The sequence below is a fragment of the Trypanosoma equiperdum genome (genome assembly GCF_001457755.1).
Source record: "Trypanosoma equiperdum strain OVI genome assembly, contig: ctg_1297, whole genome shotgun sequence".
Taxonomy (NCBI): Eukaryota; Euglenozoa; class Kinetoplastea; order Trypanosomatida; family Trypanosomatidae; genus Trypanosoma; species Trypanosoma equiperdum.
In genome coordinates, this window is record NW_027123279.1 from 4,693 (window position 1) to 15,078 (window position 10,386).

Genomic DNA, 10,386 nt, shown 5'->3' on the forward strand with positions numbered 1-10,386 from the left:
AAGCAACAGCCTCACAGCAGATCCCCATACAGGAGCTCTGTAACTAGTTGTGCTGCTATTCTCAACTACTCATGCTCAAAAACAGCTGACTTACATCTCAGTTCCAGTCTCTATCTTTGATTTTTTTGGGGAAAACCGGTGTAGTCACGGTCTCTCACATTGCTGTTACATTGAGTTCGAACATTGCCGTTTTGTTTGCTGATCTTTTTCCACGAGTAAAGCCTCTTTATTCAAGAGCTGGTTCCGACACAATCCCTGAATTACCTTTAATAAGGCTCGCAGTCTCCAAATTCAATCTAACACTTTCAGCTACATCTATTTATTTTTCCTACTTTTTTTGTTTCTTAACACTTTGCGACGCAGAAAGCTGTAAGAGAGATTAAATAATTATTTGAAGTGAATGCCCTCTTCTAACAAAGACCGTTCTTCCATTTTGTAACTTCCCTCGGGTTTAACGTACTAAACTACCACTCAGTATCTTATTTCACACTTTAACATGCTTCATTCTAGAAAAATGCTTGCTTCTGTCTAATAAATTTGTCAATTTGATTGTGAGTAGAGGCTCCTAAAGCTCAACCTTTCTAAACAATTCTGTAATGTAATAGCAGTCTTGTTGCTGTTATTTGCTTATCAGCTCGCTGCATTCAGCAGTTTTTTGGTCGAATTGTTATATTTGATGCTGTTTTTATTACTTTTCGGGACGTTCTTTCACCATCAAATGCCTCCTTTGACTTCACTTCGGTTGTTTTGTTACTGCTGATACAAGACACACCTTGAAGCTACATTTATGACCTTTGTCAGTTGAATTCTTTGTATTATATTCCAGCGTATCCATAATAGTGCTTTCAGTAAAAATAATGCGTTTTCAATGAGTTCTTAAGAACATATTGGCGTTGTTGCAGCTTTTCAACTTCTACTTGTACTACATCTCTGTGTTTGGCACAGCATCTTCATTTAGCTTCTACGCCGGTCTCTATCTTTCCCTCATTGTCTCCTCAATTATTTCCTTAAATGATTATGTCATTTGTCATACTTGTGCTTAAAAAAATTGAGCACACTTCATATCCGTTTCTTTCTTTTCCTTACGCCATTTCCATTGATGATATTCATTGTTCCCTCCAACAGTCTCTCAATCACTTTTTTACAAATTTTCTATTTAAAATGTTTCTATTATCTTAGTATATTAAGTCTTCACAATTTTTGTTATAGTTTTAGCATATACTCACTGACAACAATCACATATCATTGTTATAATAATTGTTCACTGTTATAATTGTTATAACCCTAACTAATATTCATGAAATTAGTCAAATTAAAATCTTTTCATGATATCATTCATTTTTAATACCTTGTTACTTTACTTCTACTTTTAAACCGTAAGCCATTACCATATACAATTTACAAATTTCATATTTTAAAAAAAATTTTACATTTCCAACGAAAAGTTTTAAAGTCTATATCAAATTTTACAAAAATTTTATCAAAATACTAAATTTCATAGATTTTATAAAATTGAGAAAATGTGCCTAAAATGCTATTAAACTCATAAAAGAAACAGCAATCAGAGCAAACTTTTTAGTTACGGGAAAACTAGAGAAGCGGCAAGCTGGAGTAACTGGCCCCTGTCCTTCGATGCAGGTAATCTACCGACAAACAGCTTTCTTGCCAGCAGGGGTAGTGCCCTGGATGGCATTGCATTTCTCAGGAGTGCCGTAGCTAGAGCAATTTACCCCTGATGTTTTATCCCTGTCTTTCTTTTCTCTTCCTTTGTCTCCTGAATCTTCCCTGGTGACTGGCACGCTTTTGAGCGCTGGTTAAGCTACTGTTGTCTTTGTCGAGTTTTGTCGAGGGAAAAGAAGGTTGATCAGCTGCTTCTCGGAAAAGTGGTTGCGGTTGCTTTTTTAAAAAAAAACGGCGTGCCATCACTTAATTAAAGACGAAGAAAAAAATAAGTTGGAAAAAAATTGCACCGAAAAATGCAGAGCTGAAATTTGCAGGTTGTAAAAGTGCTGTTTTAAACTCGTAACGAAAAGGAGATTAATCTGTTTTATGAATAAGGGTTATGGTCTCTGTAAAAGAAAAGAGCCGCGGCACCACTAAAAATTTTTAAAAATGGCGAATTAAAAAAAAGTGAATTAAAAAATAAAAAATTATAACCCTAACCTGAATAACCCTTTAAACTTTCCTTCCTTTTTTAATTCTATTTTGAATAGAACTTTGAGAATCCATTACAAAAATTCCTTAAGTCTCTTATTTTTTTCAAAAATTTAAAATAATTAAATGAAAATAAAAAAATAAAATAAGAAAAAATAACAAACGTGAAAATTTCTAACCCTATGAAAAAACTTAACCATAAAAATTCAAAAAGATGAAAAAGTTTTAGACATAACAAAACAAAAAATTACAGAGTCAAAAAGCCAACAATAATAACTTTTTAGTTTATTTACGTGTTAAAATATATCAAATAGCAAAGTTCTTTACTTAGAGGGGAGTTTTAAAATAGAAAAGACAATAAAGCAGCAGCCATACTCAGAGTAAATTTTTTATTGATGGAGAAACTGAAAAAGCGGCACTCCGGCTTCGAAAGCTTTCCAGTACCATTAACAAAATCAATCCATCCACATACTTTTTTCACCTGGTTTAACATTCTTGTTTTTCCACCTTAGTCTGTTGAATTCTTATGCTTCCCGCAGTTTACAGTTGTTGTTTCAGCCGCTCCAGTTTGAGTTTGTGTTACAGGTGCTCCACTTTTTTCAGCTTTTGTTGAGTTAAATTTGCACTTTTTAGATGTGTCTTTTTCTGTTTCGTTATAACTGCAGTAAGGCTTGGCGCCGCATTCTGTTGCACCCGTGATCTTACTGCAAATATCTTCTGCTGTTTTCTTGTCTGTGCTCTCGCAGACTTTTTCTTCTGATGCTGCGCTTACTTCTTGCTGTATCTTGATCAGTGCTTGGCCTTCGCCTTCCGAAATTTGGTTCTCAGTTAGTTCTAATACCCCAATTTGTTTTGTAGTCTTTGATACTTTTATATTTACTTTTCGTTCTTTGAGCTGTTCTACAAACTTGATCTTTGTTTCGCCTTCAGTGAAACCAAAAATTGTCTGCAGTTCTTTTGCGGTTGGCGTGTAGCCAGGGGTGTCTGCTTTTCCAGTTGTCACCTTGATTGCCTCTGCCATTGCAGGGCTTACCTCTTTGTCTGTGAGAATTTTAGTTAGGTCTGTATAGTGTCTTACCGGCGGGTACTGTTTGTCCGTCAGAGCATGCTGCATAGCGCTGACTGCAGTTTGCGCTGCCTTGTGGGCTGGTAAAGCCGACTTATCTGTTGCAATTACTGCGGCACCGCCCCCGTTGCCGCTGTGCTTTATGTGTAATATTCCTGCGCCCCACTTGGGTTCGGTTAGCTGGCCTTGGTTTGCCCCGCTGTAGGCCGAAAGATCGTTGTTCGTGAGCGTGCAAGTTTTTGTTGCTGTTAGCGTCCCTTTGGCGCCGTAGTTGAATGCTGGCTTTGCGAGTGTGGCCAACGCGGCGTCGTGGGTTGCCGTTTCTATCGTCGTCTCGAGGCAATCCGCTAGATCAGCGTCCTCTACCCGGTCGGTGTCGCTGCCTTTTATTATACAGACGTTTGCCGTCCCTGCCGTGTTTCGAGTGGACCGAAAGACGTTGATAAATTCGTCGATCCTCCCGGCTGCATACGCCGCCGTTGCTGCTGTCGTTTCCGCCGTTTTCGCGATTGTCTGAAGTTCGCTGTTTATCTCCGTGAGGCTGGCGTCTGCGAATGCCTTGAGTAGCTCCAGCTTGGTTCCAGCTTCCATGTCTAGCATCTGAAGGATTACCATTTTGCGCCGAAAAAGGGTATAGTCGTTTTGCCACTCGTTTAGCTGAGATATGCGGCCATCGATTAGCTTCGCAATGGCCTTGCCGGCTTTTGCTGTACCGCAGATCTCTTTGATGGCTGTGAGGTGCAGCGCTCCTTGGTTGCCTGCGTTTGTCTGCCTCAAATGAGCAGACAGTAAAAGAAATACCGAAATCCCCTTGCTAAGCATGGAAATTGCCTGATGTAGTTACAAATAAAGTTTTTGTGAGAAGTAGCAATATTTATTTTGCTGCGTTCGTCCGTCGCGGCGAGTAATTAGCGATGTCAGTGCCGGCTGATTGTGGAGTGTGTCTGTTGCCATGTGCTTTGAGTAAGTAGGGGCAGTATGTCTGTTTTATTTGTAAATCTGTAGACCTGGCTGTTGTATGGATGTACTGCGCCGCTAGATCGGCGCCGATTTTGTTGACACGCTGCGTTACTTTTTCGTGTTGTTAAATTGTCGTCCTTTTTTTGTGCGCCGAAAGCTGTGTTGAGTATTTTAATTGCTGCAGTCGAATAGTGTGATAACAAAAAAGTTTATATAAGGATCCAGCTATGGTATTTGTACCTCAGTATGACCTTGCACATGACCTCAAGCGCTCCTGGTCGCTTTTTATTCGCCAGAGAGAGACTGCTGTGGTGTTGATATGCCGCTGTCTGGCCTGTGTTTATCTGCTTTTGTAAAAATTGCTGCTGCTGGCGTCTGCAATTTTTGTCTCTGACGACTACAGAGCGATTTTTGAGGCGGTTGGTGCCATTGCTGTCGCCTCTGTCTGGGAAATACATTATGATAGTTGCTTGTAGTCACTGTTTTAGCCCCCTCCATCTTTTTTTTGTCTTCCTAGATAGGTCTATCTTTCACTGGTGTGAAGCTATTTTCAACTGTATTGATTGCTAGCGGTGCACGCCTTATAGATGGAAGTTGTGGTCAATACTCGCTATCTGGGCTTCTTTGTGACATTACAGCCAATGTTCGCTACAAACGGTTGAGCATGTTTAACCTTCGTGCGCTTTAAAAGTAGATGAATTGGTGTTTGTTTGCTAGTATTAGTCGTCTTTTCCCTTCTACCTGGTCTGCTCCATCTGCCTCAGTAAGAACTCCCAGATTGCTTCAGCTGCTACTCTAGCGCCACGTTGTATCTGGTAAATTGGGGTTCGCTTTACGATCTTTGGTTTATAGCTTTCTCCATTTTGTAGTTTAAATTTTGATGACTTTATTTTTATGTGCTTTTCCCCTTGACGTTTAAATGTAAATTCTCTTCTTTCCTCCACTTTTTTCCGTTCTGGTCGCTTTCTTCGTCACGTATCTGTAAAGAAAGATGTGAAATGAATAAAATTATTATAGGAAATGTCTTCATGCTACAGGATTCTTAATTCTACGTAAGATAAAATAAATTGCACTTGTGTAACTTACCTTATTTTTGGTGTTCTAAATATGCCATTAAAGCTGCATTTGCAAAATATACGTACTATGTTCTATAAAACGACAAAATGCTTAGCTTTACCTAATAAATTCACCAATAAATATGCGCGTAAAGTCTTATAAGCCTGACCGTTTACACACTATCTTTCAATTCCATAACAGTTTTATTGTTGCTTTTCTTGATTTTTTCACGCACTCTCATGATTAAAATTGCTATTAACGATAACCAACACGGCACGGTAAAATAACCCCGAGGCAATTTCTATCTAGTTTCCCTCTACAACTCTAGACTATCTATACTAAACATACTTAGTTTCCAACCACTCCATGCCATAAACATGAGAAATATATTTTTTAGGTGCCATTGCTTTCAGTGCCAAGTTTGTAACTTATATTGCCGTCTACGTAGCTAACTTTTAGTTGAACAACAAGTTTATTCCTCTTATTTTCACTTCAGAAGTCCTATTCGTTTAAATACCCGTAATTTGTGCATGAGCTCATACTTTAAAATTAGGATTATTATAATATTCGTCTATTCACACTCACAATACTCTCCTATTATTATCATTATCATTATTATTATCATTATATATATTATTATTGCTACTCTTATTATAATATTCGTATATATGCACACACTCACAACACTCTCCCATCATTATTACAATTATTATTATTATTATTATTGCTCTTATTATAATATTAGTATGTACACACTTCCATCATCATTGTTTCGGTTACTTTATTACTATTACTATCAACACTATCACTGTTGTAACCCTAACTAACATCCATACAATAAATAAAATAGAATAGTATTTCACTACTTTTTTCATCTTTTCACTCTGCGAATTTTCCCCATAGTTCACCACCATACATGTCACAAAAATCTTAAGATCTTACAAATTCCCAATATTTTCATTAATTTGCACAGCTTTAGCGAAAAATGTTAAAATACATCAAGTTTTGTAAAATTCTCTCGAAATAAAAAAGTTTATAATTTTCATAAAGTAGAGAGAAACTCTTTTAAGATTTAATAATAGAAGAAAAAGTGCAAGCAAAAGAAGAATTTTAATCACAAAGAAATTTCTCCTTGTTGTATTTTTGTTTCTTCTTTCTCACCTTTAACTTTCTTTTCTCCATCCACTTCTTTTTTAGGTTTGTAAACTCCGGCTTCCAGAAAACAATTCCCTTTGCATTCATCTCCATTTTTGCTGCTGCAATCTGCTGATTTCGTTTCGTCAACTTTTTTGCTTTCTTTTTCTTGTTCTTGTTTCTGGACTTGTGTTTTTAGAAAAATCCTCGCTAACGCTGCACCACGCGAAGCCGTTGTTTGGAGTTTCTTCACTTCCTCTGTTATTTCAGATTTTCCATCTCCCTTGGGTACTGGCGTTGCTGCTACCTCTTTTCAGTACTCTGTTGCGTATGTTGCTCCTGCTTTGCCGTACGCTCGTTCGATCGCGGTGTCTATTATAGTCGCGTCTGCTGCTTCGATTTTTCCGCCATTGGTTGGCCTGCTAAGGCTTTTAGCACGAATAGTCTGTATTCGCTTGTACTTGCTATATCTTCGTAGTTTGCCAGTCGCTTGTTGCACGCGATGACTGCTTGTGCCTCTTTCGCCTCTTGTAATGCCGCATTGGCGTCTGTTTTTGCCTGCGTCGCCAGCTTAAAGTCTGCTGCTGTTACTTTTAGTGGCGTTCCCCATGCCGCTGCAAATCTGTCTGTGCTAGCAGCGGCGCCTTCTGTTAAAGTTAGGCTGAACTTCAGTTGCGTGCTGGATGTTACGTCGTTTGCGCCGCAGTTTGTGGGCGTGTCTGCCTGCAAGCAATCATTGGTCAGATGCACCTTGTTTAGGAGGTCTGGGATATCCGGTTGGCTTTGCGCCGGGTCTCTGTCGTTTACATCTTTATCTTCCATTGTCTGCTCGTCGCAGGCAATGTTCGTTTTGAGCTCTGCAAAGTTTTGAGTTTGCTTCGCCGCGTGGTTGAAGTTGCCTCCGGTTGACCACTTTAGGTGGTAAATGCCGTTGGATTTGCTAATGTAGTGTAAGCCACGGAGTAAAGCAGCTGCAGCCGCCGACGCATTAGTTAATTTTGCTGTGACTGCCTCTTTGTTTGATATTTCTTGTTCGCAGTCGCTTACTAAAGCTGCTCCCGCCGCTACAATTGGCACGGTCTTTCTGCGTGTTATTTCTGAGCCCGTATTTTCAGCTATTATTGCTGTTAAGAATTGCCGTTGTAGTGCTGTTAGTCCGGTTTTGGCATTTTCAAGCTCGTCCGCATAGTGCTTTGTCCGCCTTTCTAGGTGGTATGCGCAGCCACAGACGCTCTTACATGCTTGAGCGGGTTGCTGTGACTTTCCTACCTGAAACGACGCAATTAAAGTGAGCACTGCTATTGCTAGTTTATCTTTCATCTTTATTCTCTGCTTAAAATTTCAGGGAGGAGTTTTGCCGTCTGTTCTTTCATGCAGAGGTGCGTATGTGCCGTGTAACTTTCTGAGTAAGTGTTTAGTCTCTTGCAGCTAAGTTGAGTTTTTTTACTTCAGTGTTTCTTTGCTGGACTTTCTCTAAACTGCGTTTTTTCAAAAGTGAATTTCATCGAGGTTAACTTTTGTCTTTCTTTGTCTGTCTCGCGGATGCAGTAGGTTTTTTGTTTTAAGGTGCTTATTGTTTGAAAAAAAGAAAAGTGTGCCGTACATCCTCAGTTGACCATTTGTAGTAAAAAAGCGTGTTTTTAGCTGATCTATTTAACTTCTTAAATCTAACCTATAATTTATATATATAAACACTTAAGATTTGTTTTTTCGCTGTTTTCTCTAATTTGTTAATTTGTAGTTCTCATTTTAACTCCGAATAAGAAGATGGCATTGCTGTTGCTCCAGCATATGATTGACCATTTGTTCCTGGTTTTGATTATTTTGTTTGCTTTGTTGAGGTGACGATCAAATCTGGCGAGTTGGAGCCTGAAATTGTCTTTCTTGTTAATTTTTCTTTGCTGATACGCGCCACTAACTCACCATTACCGGATCTTTATATTTATTACTCGTTCCTTTGAAGTTCTTAGTGTCTCCTTAGTATATCGGCAAGAAGTTGGAAGAGTATCATTACAAACTTTTGTACTTCATTGTATTCCTACATCCTGTCATATATGTTCTATTGTTGGCAGGTTCAGCGTCTTCATGCTTTTTTAAACGTCGATAATACATTAGTAGTTCCAGTTTTAAAATTTCACTCGCAGCTATATTTTATTGTATTACGCAAATGTTGGCTGTTAGAAATATATCTGATAAGAATAAGTTTTGGACATCATTTCTGACTAGCACAACTCATTATTCATGATTTTAATTTTGTTACTGCTGGACATCAATATCCACTATCATATTTAAAACTACAGTCACGATTATCATTTCATTTGTCACATCTATCCATTATAAAGTGAAATATGTGGTACGATCTCAGCATGTATTATTTTTTCTGTTCTTTTATTTACCGCACATTTACTTGTTTCTCTCTGTATTTCATTATATTCTAAATGTACATCCGCCATCACTTCGAGGAAAGTAGCAATTTCATGCTAATGAATATGTTATTCTCTCTCTCCTATTATCCCCACATTATTTTCTTGTATATGATGACGTTTACAGTCATGTTGTTGCGTTTGAAAATTTCAATATTCAAATTTCTTTCTCCCCTATAACTCAATAACTCACCCATTCATTTCCTCTCATTTATTCCTTACCATTTCTTTAAATGCTTCTCTTTTCCTCCTCGAATTAGTACCTACAAAAACTCATATTATAACAGTAGCATATGCATACACTCGCAAAACTCTCCTATCATTATCGTTACATCACTATTTCAATGCTAACAAGTATTCATAAGTGACTTAAATAAACAAAATAAAGTAAATTAGAATAACACTAACTTGTCATACCCTTTTCCCTACTGCTGTTGAGCCACATGCTACATTAATACCAAATTGCAAACTTTAAATATTTTGTATTTTTTAGTTATCATGGTGTTCGCTAACTTTTATATTTGCATTTAATAGTGTTAAAATATATCAAATTATAGTATATTTAGAAAATGATCTAAAAATATTTCATAATTATTATAAAATTTAGCAAAAATCGTTAGAGTTCTAGAATAATAAAATTCTACCTAACCTACAAATTTTGATGACAAAAGAGAAATTTTTCTATTTAAGAGAATGATCGAGTTTTTAAAAGCATTATTTTCTCATTTTCAGCCAAGAGCCTTGGCGCAGTCTATTTCTAATTTCCTTTTACTTTTTTATAGCTGTTGTCTCTGCTTTCTTCATCTTCTGCTACCGCATTTAACTTCTCTGAAACTTGTTTTTTATCTATTTCGCACTCCCCCTCTCGTTTTCACCTCCTTTCCATGAGCATTTAGTATCAATACAAGCAGCTTTATGGTTTTTGTGTGCGGTGCAAATGGCTTGTTGTTTCTGTGGGTTTTCCGTGCCCTTTTGCTCTGCTTGGGCCTGTGCGTTCGGCTGGGGTGGGACCAGCTTCTCTAGAACTGCCGCCTGGTACACTGCTATTGCTTTTGCGTAAGTTGTCTCTATTGCCGTTGCGTAGAGGCTTTCTTGTGCCTTCTACAGTGTTTTTTTTCAAGGGCGCTCGCTGCTTGCCGCAGCTTGTTGAACCATGGCAGTTTGTCGAGCGTTGTTGGTGACGTCTTTTTGAAAAAGTTTGTGTAGTCGACGCAGGTGTTGCCTGCGTTCCCCGCGCATTGTGCACCTGTGTTGCTGCTTTTGCCGATCCAGACGCTATTGTCACTTCCTGCGCCTTTTTGTGATAGTGCGCTGTGCCATCCGTGCAGTGCAGCCGTTATCTCGTGGGGCGTGATGACGTTGTCGTCGTTTAGCGCGCCCGAGGCTTTTAGGGCGACCCATTGTGTTGTGATCGTCGCCTGATTGTTTATTTCCGCACCGGTAAACGCGCCGCTGCATTCCTTGCTGTTGCCGCCGGTGCCGCTGCACATACAGAGAAAATCGCCGCCGATCGATTTTCTGTTGTTGTCGCTGCTGCAGTGGTGTGCCCAGTCGGTTCCCTTACCAAAGCTTGTTGATTGTGTGAGTGCATCT

The 10,386-nt window shown here is 38.6% G+C and overlaps 1 protein-coding gene and 2 pseudogenes across 3 annotated transcripts in view; all 3 read right to left on the reverse strand.

The window, feature by feature from the left end:
* Nucleotides 1-2,662: 2,662 nt before the first annotated feature.
* Nucleotides 2,663-4,042, reverse strand: TEOVI_000508800 (Trypanosome variant surface glycoprotein (A-type)/Trypanosome variant surface glycoprotein C-terminal domain containing protein, putative; the record flags this gene model as incomplete). The annotated part of the gene is made up of 1 exon (XM_067221023.1): nucleotides 2,663-4,042. One exon carries the CDS (start codon nucleotides 4,040-4,042, stop codon nucleotides 2,663-2,665), a length of 1,380 nt encoding a protein of 459 aa, XP_067077124.1.
* A 2,308-nt stretch (nucleotides 4,043-6,350) lies between these two features.
* Nucleotides 6,351-7,690, reverse strand: TEOVI_000508900:pseudogene (annotated as a pseudogene). The gene is given in 4 exon segments: nucleotides 6,351-6,440; nucleotides 6,443-6,538; nucleotides 6,540-6,770; nucleotides 6,773-7,690. Coding segments are annotated over 4 exon segments (1,335 nt in total).
* Nucleotides 7,691-9,837: 2,147 nt separating this feature from the next.
* Nucleotides 9,838-10,386, reverse strand: part of TEOVI_000509000:pseudogene — an 876-nt pseudogene continuing 327 nt past the window's right edge. Inside the window, 2 exon segments of the mRNA in view lie at nucleotides 9,838-9,906; nucleotides 9,909-10,386. The exon segment at nucleotides 9,909-10,386 is cut by the window's right edge and continues 290 nt beyond it. Coding sequence covers nucleotides 9,838-9,906; nucleotides 9,909-10,386 — 547 coding nt within the window.